The sequence below is a fragment of the Molossus molossus genome, unplaced genomic scaffold (assembly GCF_014108415.1).
Source record: "Molossus molossus isolate mMolMol1 unplaced genomic scaffold, mMolMol1.p scaffold_m16_p_12, whole genome shotgun sequence".
In the NCBI taxonomy this organism is placed as follows: Eukaryota; Metazoa; Chordata; class Mammalia; order Chiroptera; family Molossidae; genus Molossus; species Molossus molossus.
In genome coordinates, this window is record NW_023425347.1 from 98,555,647 (window position 1) to 98,571,611 (window position 15,965).

The 15,965-nt window shown below is 41.7% G+C and overlaps 1 protein-coding gene across 7 annotated transcripts in view; it reads right to left on the reverse strand.

Moving 5' to 3' along the window:
- UBE4B (ubiquitination factor E4B) overlaps positions 1-15,965 on the reverse strand; it is a 126,991-nt gene that overhangs the window by 38,663 nt on the left and 72,363 nt on the right. For all 7 annotated transcript variants that reach the window (XM_036255584.1, XM_036255587.1, XM_036255588.1 and 4 more), the window contains 9 exons: positions 14,016-14,157; positions 12,990-13,090; positions 11,229-11,343; positions 7,354-7,437; positions 4,408-4,464; positions 3,749-3,865; positions 3,553-3,651; positions 2,869-2,982; positions 1,028-1,226 (listed from right to left, as the gene is read on the reverse strand). In XM_036255584.1, the coding sequence (XP_036111477.1) occupies positions 1,028-1,226; positions 2,869-2,982; positions 3,553-3,651; positions 3,749-3,865; positions 4,408-4,464; positions 7,354-7,437; positions 11,229-11,343; positions 12,990-13,090; positions 14,016-14,157 (1,028 nt within the window). The remainder of the gene's footprint in view (positions 1-1,027; positions 1,227-2,868; positions 2,983-3,552; positions 3,652-3,748; positions 3,866-4,407; positions 4,465-7,353; positions 7,438-11,228; positions 11,344-12,989; positions 13,091-14,015; positions 14,158-15,965) is intronic.

Consider the following 15,965-nt stretch of genomic DNA (forward strand, 5'->3'; position numbering starts at 1 on the left):
CTGCCTGGCTTATCTGAAATCTGGTCCCCTGGGTAAAACAAATTTCATAAAGAATTACATTGCTTCCTTCACTATTTACAAATATGAGAAACTGCAACCACACTGCACATCGGAAGGGTGAACCCAGATGAGGCCATGTGGTAGAGCACAAAGGCCCTGAAGTTGGCTCACAAGACCTGAGCAGCAGCACAATGTGCTGGGTAACAGGCTGGGCATGCTCAGCACCTTTTCGGACCTCAGTCTCCTCATGTTTAACCAGAATACAGTATAGTTGCTGTTAAGATACTTATTAACATTTTTTTCCTGATCAGCCTACAAACAGAAAATTTCCTATAGAATGTGAGGGAAGGTCAAACTGGAAGGCACACTAAAATCTCAGGTTGTGATGCTGTCTATGTTGTGGTTCAAGTTTCTCATGACTCAGAGACAGCTTTGTACTGGCCAATGAAATCGGGTCATAGCTTAGCTGGTGTGGCTCAGTGGTTGAGCATCGACCCATGCACCAAGAGGGCGCGGATTTGATTCCCAGTCTGGGCACATGCCCAGGCGGTGGGCCAAATCCCCAGTGGGGGGCATGAAGGAGGCAGCCAATCACTGTTGTTCTCGCTCATTGATGTTTCTCTTTCTCTTTCCCTCTTCCTCACTCTCTCTCTAAAAAAGCGATAAAGAAAAAAAAATCTGGTAATAAAAAAGCCATGATGGATAAGTCTCAGCAATGCTGACTGCCTGAGCAAGACAAGCAACCAAGTCCTCAGAGTGAATCTTGAGTCTGATGTCACTGCTGTGGGGGTGAGGAGTCAGTGAAACTGTTCCTGGAGGACAGGAGCAAGGGCCGGAGGACGTAAGGAGGTGATGGGCAGGAGTCGACAGACAGGGATGTTGGGTTGGTGTCAAATCTAAGCTATGGGATGACGCTCCGAGTCCAACTGTATCCTGCTGATAAACAGATGTGTATCTATTTTTTTTTTTTAATTAAAAACATGGAAGAGCAGCATTTTAAGGACCTAATAATGAACACATCACTCACAAAGTTCCGTCAGCCAGTCGTTCACATCCTCCATTGTCGCGTTCACTCTGGTCTCATCAGTGGGCAGAGTAATCCGACACTTCGGGTGGAATATATACGTGGGGTCAACTGTCTCTAACTTGATCTTTGTACTTAGCTGCTGCAGCACCCAGAGAAAATTCAGCATAAATCCATCTGTAGAAACCAATCTATCATCTGTCTGTGAAACAGGAAAGGAAATATTAGAATAATGCTTGAATAGGAAAGTCTGGCACAACTCTACAAGAAAGAAGACCAAACGAGCATCTTAAAGTCAGTGGGAGGACACATGTCACGTCACCACTGTCCCTCTATTAGCAGGTGCTACTTGCTGAGTGTCCATCATACGTGAATCATCTACATGTCCTCTCACCAAACCTCCACAACAGCCCATTGAAGTCAGTTACACTACTACTGACATTTTCCAGAGGAAGAAACTAAGGCTCAGAGAATTTAAGTGATTTTCCTAAGACCCTTAATATTAGCCAGAAAAATACACTAGATGTTGCTACCTTTCTCTCCTTTATTTCCCCTCAGGAGTGTCACTGGTCCAACCTGGCTAGAGTCTCTCTAGCCAACAGCGTTAGCATAGTCCTGCATTAGTTAACATAACAATATTAATGAGTTAACATCAGCCAAGTGTTCACCATGTAGCAGGCACTATTCTAACAGCTCTATGTATAGTAAATACATAAGATGTTTTTATTTTTTATTTTTTCTTTCTTTACTGATTTCAGAGAGAGAGATAGAAACATCGATGAGAGAGAACATCGAATGGCTGCCTCCTGCACGCCCCCCACTGGGGATGAGGCCCAAAACCCGGGTGTGTGCCCTGACCAAGAATTGAACCGGTGATCTCTTGGTGCATGGGTCGATGCTTAATCACTGAGCCACACCGACTGGGCAAGATTAGTATTTTTATTAACCTCATTTAGCACCAAGGAAAGGGAGAAACAGAGAAGTAACAGTCTAAGGTCCTACTGTTAGTAAACAATGGAACCACAGCTGAGAATCCAGGCAGTCTAACACAAGGTCCATGCTTTGCTCTACACTTTTTTCCTTCTTCTGGGCAGAAATGTCATATCATTCATTAATAATACAGGAAGGATACCCTTGTAACTTTTCTATTCTGGCAAAACAGTCCAACCCACTAGCCTCCCTCACCAGGGCTGGTTCATTCATGGCCTTGGAACCGGTCTCCTTGGTCCTGCTTCTGCTGCCCTCCCCCTACTTTAGTCCATTCTCCACACAGATTTGGTGGGTTCCTTGTTGGAAACCCTGCCAATTGTTTCTCACTAGAGTTTCTTACCACATCGACCAAATTGATGGAGCCTCTGCCCACCCTCTGGCCCACGACCCACCCTTCCCTTTCCTGTTCCCTGTCCTCCAGCTACAAGAGCCGGCACATGAGGCTTGTTCTAAAGCTAGTTCACTCCTGCCTTAGTGCCTTACACATATCTAGGAAGTCCTTTCCCAGCCTTGCAAGGGCTGGTTCTTTCTCATCAGTCGGGTCTCTGATCAAATGTCATCTCTTTAGAGGGGCCTTTCTGCCACTCAATCACACTCACCCCATAGCTTCCTTCTGGTACCTCCCCGGCCATGCTCATGTCCTGTACCTTGTTTTATTTGCTTCCTAGAAGCTATGACTGTCTGAAGGAATGTTTATATGCATTTACCCTGTAGAACACCAGCTGCACAGAAATAGGAAGCGTCGCTCTCTTGTTCAACACCGCATCTCCATTGTCTAGAACAATGTCTGGTTGGTACTGAATGATTAGGGATGAATTGAATGAATGGATAAAAGGAGGCTTTAGGGATCCTACCTGCATCTGTGCTTTTTTCATATTGGCATTGACAACAGCTGCCATGTAACCAAGGGCAGCCTCACGGGTTTCACCGTTTAACAAAATACTATGCAGAATCTTGAAAAGCTCTTGCTGAAATGTATTTTAAAACAAAGAAAAAAATTAAAACTTTACTTTAATTATTATTAAACTTTACTTTAATAATTTTACTAAAATTATTCCTTTTTGGCCTAAGAGCAGATAGCTTCCTTCCTGCTTTCTCTCCCCTCCCACTTCCGCTCTCTGGGAGAACCTGACTACAGGAAGAATAGAAAAGTCCACATTCAACTGCGTCAATATAATTAGCATGAAAGCAGAATATGGAGTGGAGAAGGTAAGTATAGTTTTAATAAAATAGCCTTTCTATTTCCTTTCCAGATAGGATCAAAATCAACTTAATTACACTATAATTAGCCTATAATTTTGCTACTTTTAAGTTTGAGAAATGAAGACATATCATCTACATTTGGGACAAGCAAACTAACAGTGTTCACTCACCCCCATATATCAAATGCCTACGAACAAGCTTAAAAGAGAGCCTGGCCATCTAACTCAGGACTGGTCCCCAGTGGTGCTCATGAGGACACACAGTGTTCCTGCTGCAGTTACTGGTCTACAGCCTCTCTTTTAGTCACCCCCTGGGGTCATCTTCTGAACACCTACCCTTCCCAGCTCCAAGTAATGCTGCAATGATTGGCTAACCACGCGCGTATTTTCCAGGGTAATAGCAGGCCCTGAGAAATACTTTTCAACCACTTTAGCCTGAAAAAGAGGGAACAAATTCAATTGACATATAATGTACATTTGGGAAGGAATCTGAACATTAGAGCAGCAAAGTGCAAATGGCCACTGTACTTACATCATCTTCTGCGAAGACTGAGAAGCTAAAGAAAGCCCCCAAATAAGAGAGTCGCTGCAGCTCCCGCCCGGAGCCAGGGCTTAGGGACTTAGGCAACCACAACGGCAAAGAAGCAACCTGTGTGAAAGCGGAAGAGACCAATCAAGCCGCTGCCCTGGCAAGTGAAGTGCAAACGCAATGAACAGAGCTCTCAACAGCCGACCTCTTCAGCGGGTCCTGAGCCACAGGACACTTAACATCCCAAACACAGGCTCCCCGTGTGCTGGCATTCCTGCTGGCATTTGCTCTCGAACAGAGGAAAGCCCTCCGACTCCACATTTTCATAAGATATACTTATAAATTTGATGTTTCAAGATACTCCTTGATGGAGTTAAACGAACTGTTCTTATACTACAAAAGGATTCAAGAAAATTCTTCCTGTAGGGCTTGTTATTCTAGATGCACAATACTGATCCAAAAAAAACCACAAAGGAAAGTAAATAGCTTCATCCCAGGAAATAATGTATCAACATCAATTTAACAGTCGAGAGCCACCCACCCATGCCACCTACGTGGATATCTAAGTGTCCTCCAACTGACATGGTCCAGATAATGTACTTAAGGAATAGCTGAGTTATATGCTCATTAAAAATGTACAAGCCCATCAGGAAGGCACTTACCAAATTGCACACGGGGTGTGTCTTCCCAAACTTGGTTTCACAGAGCTCACCCAAAGCCTAGAAATCAGATCAGAAGGAGTCATTTAAACATATTTCACCGCAGTGTGAACACCAAGGAAGACCTTTAACTGCTGCCATAAACACGTATGTATTCTCTCCAGTGCCTGACAGCTTCACGGTTACCTAATAAATAAGTCAAACTTGGCCCTGTAAAACACTTCAGATAAAACAGAAATACAAGATGAAACTAAAAGTCACTCAAACTTTATACCAAGGGATAACCTCTACTGATATTTCCGTTAACACTTTCCAGACATATTTTTGTGCATATACACAGAAATAAATGTGTATATATCATTATTATTTTTTTATCCTCACCCGAGGATATTTTTCCATTTTTTGTACAGATAGAGTGGGAGGGAGAGAGAGGAAGAGAGAGAAGAGAAACATCGATGTGAATGGACACATCGAGTGGCTGCCACCCGCACGACCAACCAGGGCCGGGGACAAACTGCAACCGAAGTACGTGCCCTTAGCGGGAAGCGAACCCGGGTCTCTCCGGACCGCAGGCCGACGCTCTAACCACTGAACCAAACCGGCCAGGGCTAAATGTGTATATTTTTATAAAAAATAATTTTTTTACCCTGGCTGGTTTGGCTCAATGGTTAGAGTGTTGGCCCACAGACTGAAGAGTCTCGGGGGGTTTGATTCCGGCCAAGGGCACATGCCTCGGTTGCAGTTCGATCCCTGGCCCTGGTTGGGGTCGTGCAGGAGGCAACCAGTCGATGTATCTCTCTCACATTGATGTTTCTCCTCTCCTGCGGCCCCCTCAACTCTATCTGAAGTTAAATGGAAAAATATATCCTTGAGTGAGGATTTTTTAAAAAGGAAAAAAATAATAATTTTTTTTTTTTACTTAACAATTTTTCCATGTCAAAAAGATGCTTCATAAACTTTAGATGGGTAGTCTTGCCATTGCTGAACAGGACTTCAAATAATTATAATTTAATAAGCTATCAAATTCAGAGCATATTTAAAAGTATTCCTTGGTTGCACCGTCTCTGGTATTTTTGAGAACTCCAACATTTTCCTTTGGAGTGTCAATCACTCTCATATTAGAATCACGAAAAGTAGTTTTGGGGAACAAACACAACCCACCACGGCCACGGTAATCCAATCAAATACCATTCAAACTGTGGGTGTAACTTCTTTGGGAAGCTCAGGCTCAGAGTGGCCCTGAAAAGGGAGCGTTCTCGCTGCCCAGGGCAGGGTCCCCAAACTGTGCTGCACTTTACCATCTCCTGGGAAGTTTCAGAAGTCCCAGTGCCAGCCCACACCCTCGCTGCACACGTGATGAATTCTATTAATGTCTGGGAGCCAGACATCCAGATTTTTAAAAAAATCCCCAGGTGATTCCAAGGTATGGCAAAGCTGGGATCCACTGACCTGGAGAATAATCACAACTGTTTCTGATTCTGACCCCTAGAGACTTCCTCTGCTTGCCTCTCACTATTGTCCTTTCACAGAATGCACTCTCACTGCTGCACAAGCGTCGATAATGGTACGAAATAAAACTATTGTCTATCATAAAGAAGGCCTCTGTCTTTTGACCACAGAACATTTTGTTGATATCTGACACTAAAATCTCCCTACTGAAACATCAAGCTAATTCAAACCACGACAGAAAAGTCTAGTTTCACGAAGAAATATTTACAGATCACAGCAATAATTAATGTACACTGAAACATTTCATCACTGAATCAAACAATCAGATTATTCCACTTCCCTCTATCTGCCAGACAGAACAGTGCGTAAGGATGAGTGAATTTTATTAGGAACCCGAAGAACATGGGCAATAAAAAGAGCCCTGTATAAATCCATTCAAAATCATTCTTAGAAGGAATTCCCATTTCCCAGCAGTGTCTTTAACGTTTAGCCTTTCAGTTCCATTTTGATTTTTTAGGAGATAAGAGCACCTTATTTCCCTTCCTAGTTCTAAAATGAAAACTATTCGGTAACAGTTCCAAGTATTTTTCTCCCAAAATTTCAAAGAAGCAAATTCAGAGAAGAGACGGGCCTGTTATTTTGTTCGTGGTCCAGAGTTTTGAGAACAGTCAAGGTCCGGGATGAGCACGAGCCGGGCCCCACGTGTGCTTGCTGTGAGTGGGAGCTAGGGAGGCCGTGCCTTCCTGCCCCGGTAGAGCTGCAGACAAGGGTACCGCCGCAGGAAACGGGGAACAGGAAGACTGCTCAGTTATTCTGGACAAAGGCACTACATAGTTATAAAGCTGTATACTTTTCTTAGCATGGCCCTGCCTTTTTATTTGTATTTGTACTTTTTATAAAAAAAATTCTGACTCAAGGACATTTTTCCATTTATCTTCAGATAACGTGTGTGTGTGTGTGGGGGGGGGGGGAGAATATCGATGCGAGAGATACACATTCATTGGCTGCCTCCCGCACAACCCAGATCAGGGTTGGGGACCAAACCGCAACCGAGGCATCTGTCCTTGACTGGAATCGAACCCGCAACTCTTTGGTCTGTAGGCCAATGCTCCAACCGCTGAGCCAAACTGGTCAGGGCACATTTGTAATTTTTTTAACAACAAAATTTCATCCCAAATAGTATGGTATGCTCTCTGCTGGAGAATCAGAAGGATGTCACCAGTATTAATTTTTTTCATAAGCTAGCCAAGCAGTGAAGGACATTTTAATGACTGCATCATTGCCTGTGTAGGCCTCAGATGGGCGGGGTGGATACCGGCCTGCTAACTGCCCTAGCTGATGCACTGACTGCACACCACACACCACATGACCAACACAGTAATTTCACGTTTTAAATTTGAAAACAAGGTTGATCATGGACCTGAAAGAAAAATGTGCATTAGCATAATCTGAAAGAAAGCATCTACTGAATAGGTTAAAAAAAAAAGCACAAAGGCTTACCATGAGGGGATATTTGAAGTAGTCACTATCAAGGGAGCACTCTTTGGCAGCAAGAGCCAGGCCTTGTAAAATGGGGATAAAGATCTGCAAGAAAACAAACAAAACAAAACCAGAAATATGAGTTTAAGAACAGTTAAGAACGGGAGGCATATCACAAAGTGCTGAATGTGAACGCACGGCCACCCCGCTCCTTCCCACGGAGACGCTGAGGGCAGATAAAGGAGTCTGGACGCCAACCAGGGTGCTGCTGTCCTTCACGGCTAACCATAAAGTAATGCGGCCGGATTCTCCAGAAGCAACAGGATCTGGCGAACCCTAATGTTCTGGCAGGACTCCCAGAGATTCCATAGACACTCATAAATTCATAGCCTGCTGTAGGACTCTCCGGGGGTCCTTGCTTTAATCAGCTTGGTTCTGCACATCTCAGCAACACGTTTCTGCGCACCGAGCACCTAGAATCTGCAGAGAAACTGGACCCAACGTTCCAACTCCTCAACTCTATCAATATTGTTAAAAAAATTCTTTGTCGCCACCCTCCCATCTCCACCTAATTCCTTCCATCTTTCCCTGTTTATTTTGAAGAGCACAAGAAAAACAGACCAGTAATGAATATTATTATTACATTAACTTTAAGTATGTGGAACAAAGAGATAGTTGGTAAATGTTCAAACTGAAAAAGAAAACTATCAGAATGTCTTTCCTCCATATATGATGTAATTAACAATAACCTGGTATCAGAGCTTTGGGGCACTCAAATGTACTTTTCCAAGTTTACATGAATACAGGCACATGAACACTATACAAGATGAGCTCAGCACAATTCATCCTTGAATTTCACAATGCACTCACTAATCAACACATCTAGGGATTTGGTTGGGATTCAAGACTAATAATTCCATCAGCTAGAAAACGTTGTAAACAGCAGCTGACAATCTGAATGCCAACAAGCTGAAGAAGGGAGAAGCCACTAGAAAATCTGAAAAATTCCCTTTCCTACTAATTTTCATCCCATTGTACTGAACATCTTCATCATTTAAGAAGCATGGTATTACAAAGAGGTGCCCTGGATTACCAAGTGCCTTGGAGTGTCCTGAGGTGGTATCAACACAGCTACGGCAAATATCATTTTTGTTTTTGCAACTAAGCAATCAGGGTAGAAGTAATGTGCCTGCGTCAATGAGCTGCGAATTGAGAGGCAGTGCTCAGGTGGGGAATGCCAACATTGCAATCAAGGGAAAAACCAACAGAAGTTCAGAATTACCAAAAATACATTTCTTTGTTTTTTTTATCCTCATCCGAGGACATTTTTTCATTTTTTGTTCAGACAGAGCGGGAGGGAAAGACAGGAAGAGAGAGAGAAGAGAGGGAAACATCAACGTGAAAGGGACACATCGAGTGGCTGCCACCTGCACGACCCAACCAGGGCTGGGGATAAACTGCAACCAAGATACATGCCCTTAGCGGGAACTGAACCCGGGTCTCTCTGGACCACAGGCTGACGCTCTAACCACTGAGCAAAACCGGCCAGGGCCAAAAATACATTTCTTAACTGGTCATCTAGAAAAATTTCTAAGCACTGTTTTCAGAAGTGCTATAAAGTAAAACATCTTTACTCTTTCTAGTAGAGTGATCCTCTTATATAGAGTTTAATTTATAATAGACAAAATACTGCTAAGCATGTTTTTCCCATAGTCAGATGATATACTATTTGTGACTTACACATTTTAATAATTCTTATATTCAAATAAATAGCTCCCAGCAGTGATAAAAAAATGCTATAAGTATTCATCTCCAATCTCAAATTTTAGCGACTATTTCTGTTTATCTTTATTTTTCTGTGAATATCTCAAATATTTAAAAGGACACTGAAATTTCAGTCAAAAGATTTAATAATTCAAATAAGACGAAAAGATGAAGTGGTGTTTTTCAGTTCAGCAACTCCATGCTACCCATCCTTTCTAGAAAAGACACCTGGGGATACCTAAGACGAAAAAAGCTGTGTTCAAGACTTAAGTGGCAGAAAAGGCATCATATTCTGTGATGAAAAATAAGCAGGTCTGCGGTGGTTGCACAATTGTAAATATACTAAATGCCACTGAACTGTACACTTCAAAATGGTTACATTTGTTATATAAATTTCACATCAATTTTATAAAAACAAAATCATTTCATAACCTCTGTGCAAATTTCTTTATTAAAAAAATAGGCATAACACACTCCTTTCAGCTCATCTTTGGGCTGATTTTATATAACTGAAGCTACTATGGGCTCCTCAAATGATGTCTTTTTGAATAGGAAAAGGATTCTAATTAATGCAAATTACACATGTAATATAGTGTATCATTTAAACCTTTCAAGATGGTTATTTTCATCAGAGTTCACTTATCTTTCTAGAGATAACGTTTGTACCTTAAATGTTCCCCTAAATCAACAAGACCATCATCTAAGGCAGTGGTTCTCAACCTGTTGGGTCACTACCCCTTTGGGGGTCAAATGACCCTTTCACTGGGGTCGCCTAAGACCATCGGAAAACACATGATTTCCGATGGCGATTCATAACAGTAGCAAAATTACAGTTATGAAGTAGCAACAAAAATAATTTTATGGTTGGGGGTCACCACAACATGAGGAACTGTATTAAAGGGTCGCAGCCTTAGGAAGGTTGAGAACCACTGCTCTAAAGACAAGCAGCGAATGAATCCAGACACAGAGTACACAACAATGACCAGGAGTTCTACTCCTGGATTCTTCTCTTACTAAAATTTTAAAGACACAACCCCTGAGAATTCAAGGGCCTTAAAATTAATAGTTATAAATAATATTAAGTATTAAAAACGTATTGAGCCCAGCCAGTGTGGCTCAGTGGTTGAGCATCGACCCATGCACCAAGAGGTCGCCAGTTCGATTCCCAGTCAGGGCCCATGCCCAGGTTGTGGGCCCGATCCCCAGTGGGGGGCATGCAGGAGGCGGCCAAGCGATGTTCTCTCTCACTGATGTTTCTATCTCTCTCCTCTCCCTTCCTCTTTCTCTAAAATCAATAAAAAATAAAGAAAGAAATTTTAAAAAAATATTGAAAGGAATCATACCAAGTATAGCTTTGCCTCTGTTATTCTTCCTAGTCAAGAAATGATCATATAACAAATTGAGAGAAAATGTCATAAAAATCCTTTCATGGAGGGAAGCAGCTTGTCTGAGAGTTGCTGTGGTAAAGCACCTACTTCACAAGGCAGGCCTTAAAGCAGCAACCCAGAGGTAAGGCTAACAACCCCTGCAAGGCTAAGCTTATTAGTTATTATTATTAAGTTTTTTTTAAATTAAATATTGCATATCTACATTTTGACTTGACTTTACACACGAAATATCAAAACTGAATGGTTGATGAATGAAGTAATCAGTAAGATCGGAGACATCATCCCAGTGTACTGATAAGAAGATAAAGATTCTATGTGGTGTACAGACTGCCAATGAGCTAATTTGGACATTAATTTATTAATTTCCTTTTTGTAAATGCAGAGAACTAATTTTCAAAACTACTCATCTGGCAAATGTACAGCGTGCCTTATGCTATCTCTTGGTATTCCTGTGTTAAAAGCTTCTTAAAATCAGGAACAGGGCCTTATATTTCTTATCTCCCAAAGCACTTAGCACAAATCCTGTTCAAAATACTCCATGCTTCACTGATTCGTTGAAATGGCATGATTTGAACAATGCAGCTATAGATCTAATTTCCCTAAGAAAGGAACCTCAGATAGGTCTTCTTTCTGAGCAAATAACACATGCATAATAAAATTCAGGAACAGACATTTCAATACATGGTGCCTCGTCACAGAAACTCCTAAGCTAAAAGTTTTGGTAGGAAATTCACAAAATCTTACCTGCTTGAAAACTTCTTCATCCTGGTGAGTGGTTCTCACCAGTTCTTGAATAAAGCCATACGGGAGATTTCTACACAGCATATACGGCACCAGGAAGGATGGCTGCTGCATGGACCTGTGGATCGACGAAAGTCAAGAACTGCAATGAATCGACTCATCACCACATAACAACAGAACACATGGAATGTCATGTCAGCAGCAAATGCCAGTCAAAAGTCAAACTTGAATCTCCTAAATATTCTACACAATAGTTTTAGGCAAAAGATCAGCATTCTTATCATAAACAACGCCCTTCTGTCTAAAACATGAGGCTATAGGATATTTCAAAGGACCAATCTTTTCTAACATATAACCCTTTAAAAATAAAACATTAAAAAAGATGCTTCTTGCCCTGGCTGGTTTGGCTCAGCAGTTGGAGCTTCGGCCTGTGGATCAGAGAGTACCAGGTTTGGTTCCCACTAGGGACACATTTCAAAAAAAAAAGATGCTTCTTTTACTTATTGATTTATGCTTTATCCAATTATAAACTAATTAACAGTGGGTGAGGACTTTTTAAAACACTTAGTATTTTTAACCATGGGACATTTTTAAAGTTTTAGTAGTACATGTATATCATTTTCTTTCTTTTTGACAAGTTTCAAAAACATATGGCCATGTACAGAAAACAATATAAGAACACACAGAATGAATGAATAAATGTAACTTTGTCATTTTTCCTTCAGATATTTTTCATAAAAAGAAATAAAATAAATACTCTTTTATTAAACTTGAAACCTTTATGAGACTCTCAGAAACAAGCAATAATGTAGTACTTTGGGTGATTCCCAAATAATGTACCACTCACTATTTTTTTTAAAAATTATTTTCCTTTATTGATTTTTTTAGAGAGAGAGGAAGGGAAAGGGAGAGGGGGAGAGAGAAACATCGATGAGCGAGAAGGCCCATTAACTGGCTACCTCCTGCATGCCCCTCACTAGGGATCAGGCCCACAACCTGGGCATGTGCCCTGACTGGGAATTAAACTGGCGACCTCTTGATGCATGGGTCGACCTCAACCACTGAGCCACACCAGTCGGGCTCCACCACTATTCTTCATATTTTAGAGAGAGAAAAGGAGAGAGAGATAGAAACATCAATCAGCTGTCTCCTGCATGCCCCTCACTGGGCATCGAGCCCAAAATCTGAGAATGTGCCCTGACCGGGAATCGAACTGGGACCTCTTCGTCTGTGGGACATTGCTCAATCCACTGAGCCATACTGGCTGGGCATTCCACCACTATTCTTTATCAGTGAATAACAGAAACTGATTGTGTGATACATGATGATCATCACATTTCATCAAAAATTGCCACTGATTTAAAGCAGCTGCTTTTATTTATTTTTATTATCATTATTATTTTAGTTTTCCCTTTACATTTTTAATGAAATTATAGATTTCCAAGGTTTACTTTTTCCTTTTTGGTCATTATTATTATTATTTTAAATTTATCTTTATTTGCTTTTAAACTAAATTACTAGTTTTCTACCTTGCTGTCAACATATTTCAATAATGGTCTATCTCAATAAAGCGCCCAGAGAGTGTTTTATTTTCGTAGTACTTTAGAGAAGGGAAAAGATCTCAGAGATCATCCAGTCAACCCCTTTCTTTCTACAGGTGAAGAAGTGAGGGATTTGAGGTGGTGCAAAATGGCTGGGTAGCCACTGTGTTCCTGAAGGACAGGATCCTCCCTGCTAACATCAACCCAGAACGGTTTTTCCTACCTTGGCTGTGTGAGGGAACCTTGGAGTACTAATGCAGTATGGGATATGCACTGTGAGCGGATGTTGCTCAGAAGCTGGCTGACTGCTGGCTGGCTGCACATCTGAGAAGAAAAGCAGAGGTTAGGGCTAACAAAAAAGACAAACAAAATAATCCCATACTGTTGAAAACTGACAAGAGTCAGAAGAGAGTGAACTGCAGAAAATGGCACGCGTTGCTCTTCCTTTGCTCATACAAATACACAGAGTAACTCAATTATCCAAGTTCACTGCCTCTGCTGGGGCCTAAAGTAAAGAGAGTAAAGAACTGGAAGTCTGAGGGGACACTCAGGAATCTCAGACATGTGCCCCTCGCTCTGCTTTTGCTAAGGTTAAGAGCAACAAACCCCAAAGAGGCCCGTCACAAATATGAAACTAACAGGTGGACAGCCAGATTACTTTCTAAAGGAAAACTAGAACTAGAAAGTGAAGTAGGAATAAAATAAAACAATAATGAAGTCAGCACAAAACAGTAGAGAAGGTGTAGCCTCCTAAGTTTGAACATAGTTTTGGAACTTATTATTTATGTGATTCTGGACAGTGACTTAATCTCTCCGAGGTTCATTTGTTTCTTCATACAAAGTTAAAATAGTGTCTATCTTACATTAAGCCATATGAACTGAATCTGAACTAACGTAGACCCAGCACAGTGTTTGGCAGTCTACAGGTGCTACATAAGTGTTCTTCATTATTACAATGACTATGACAGACTATCAGGAATTATTAGGGCCATGTCAACTGCTGGTAGAAATGGTGCCGGGCTCTGTCACTTCTTCCTTCCACTAGGACAGGAGTTCCATGAGGGCAGGGATCTTCGTCTGTTTTGTTCACATCCTAAGCTACTGGTACAGTGCCTGGCACACAGTACATACTCAATAACCACTTTATTGATTGAATAAATAAATGCGGAGTAGGGGGTGGAAACCATTATTTAGCAAACAAATAACCAGGTTCTTGTGGGTTCTTTTAAATGAATCTATTTCTTATTACCTTTGGTGCTTTTTTTTCCTCTATTCCAACTCGGTCAAAACACTCGATGAGGTAGTTCAGCATATCTGTCTCCTTGCAGGTCTCAATGGCGAAATGGTCACTGTAGGAATCCCAAGTACTTGCCCCACCAGAGGCTCCCAAACTTTGGAGAAGAGAAAAGAGAACCGATGATTCTTATCTCTTCTCCGAGCATTACTGTATTTTGCATTTCTGCAGCAGAAAGCCTGCTCGGACCCGGCACCACGACAAAGCGCAGACACCCATGCAGCCGAGGCTGGAGCTCACTACTTGTTTCACCTGCTCCAAGTCCAACCAGGGTCATTTTCAATAAGCATTTTTATTCTGACTAAGAAGAGAGCCTGACCAGAAACCCAACATCTTATCTTGTTGGGAATGGCAACTTACAAAACCAGGAGCCTAAGAACGGCGAGGCATGTGAAGGGATATCATATACTTAAACCAAGTGGCCAGTGTCGCTCAGGCAGACTTCGCCAAGACTATGCTATCACTGTCATCGAACTCTTAGGAGTGACGTTTTAAGGGACTGACAAAATACCCATCCTCCTCTTAACTTCTGGCATAGATCTTAAAAGCCTTCATTCATCTAGCATTTTGGCATCAGGACCAGAGCTTAGGAAAACTGTCAAGTTAGGAAACCTGAAAATATTTGTTATCAACACAAATCTTCCAAAACTTTCAGGGAAAAAGGCAAAGTAATAGAGTAAAAACCAAACCAAACCTTGCATGAGGAGTACCCCAACTTGGGTTCTCTTCCCAGCCCTGCAGCTTACTTGTTACCTGAAGCCAGACCTCATCACAATGTGCAGCGAGGGTTAAGTGAAATCACGTGACGTGCTTTGCAGAACACAAGCAGGACAGAGCGTGAGGCACTGTTATGATCAGTCTACCTGTTCTCTGAGGCCAAAGTCCAACATTATCACAAAGGTTAGGTTGAGGGAATTAAAGTTTAGCTCAACCATCAATAGGCCATATGCAAAATCTGATATTAACTAACCAATTGATTTGATATGCACAAAAGATACAAAAAGATTAATCATGGCACAGGAAGAGGCCAGGAATTTTGAAATGAAGATGAAATGAGAAAACATAAGCTTAGTAAAAAATTACACATGAAAGATGATAAATGATGGGACGAACATCAGGAACCTGAGAGACCCATTCCTACTTCAACGCGGGTCCTACAAAGCCTGGACTCTAAAAAGCTCAAGAGGAACTGAGATGTTAACAATATTTTATGCACACAGATGAGCAGGTATACAAAACTCATTTTGGAATATATTACTGACCTTAGAATTTCAGAAAAACATACTGACCTTGGAATGAAAAACATGCTATTAAAGTATTTCAATAAAAAAGGTGAAAACAATGCCAGTTTTAAATCTAAGGCTTCTAGTAAATTTGAATTCCTACAATATAGGTCTTCTCTATTGCAGAACTTACCACATAGGTCTCACTACACAGGTCTGGTAGAGAAGGGAGAGAGAAGTCAAGGCTGAGAGACAGGCTAAGGCACCAGGCAGCCGAGACCCACCTGACCAGGCAGGTAACTGAGCCACCAAACAGTACCCCCACAGAGACAGGACAAAGATGGGCAGGCCAGCATGGAAACCCTCAAAAAACCAAAACAATTAATTTTGGTGTCTTTTTATCCATTAATTTTGGGGCATACTTCACTCATTAACGACAGGACCTGCTGTCTGTTCACTGGCCTGACAACAGAGAGAGGAGTATTGTAATAAAGCACAGATCCTGATATCTGTGACTCCTCCCCCTCCTTCTGACATCAGTGCCTCAGCGACTACCTTCACTACACTCCTCAGAGATGAACTGTGCCAACACGGGCTCATACTTACACATAGCTATGGTCAGCTGTCCTTTGAGCAGCTCTTGCAAATGACAATGAAAACAGACCTCCCTTGTGTTTACAAC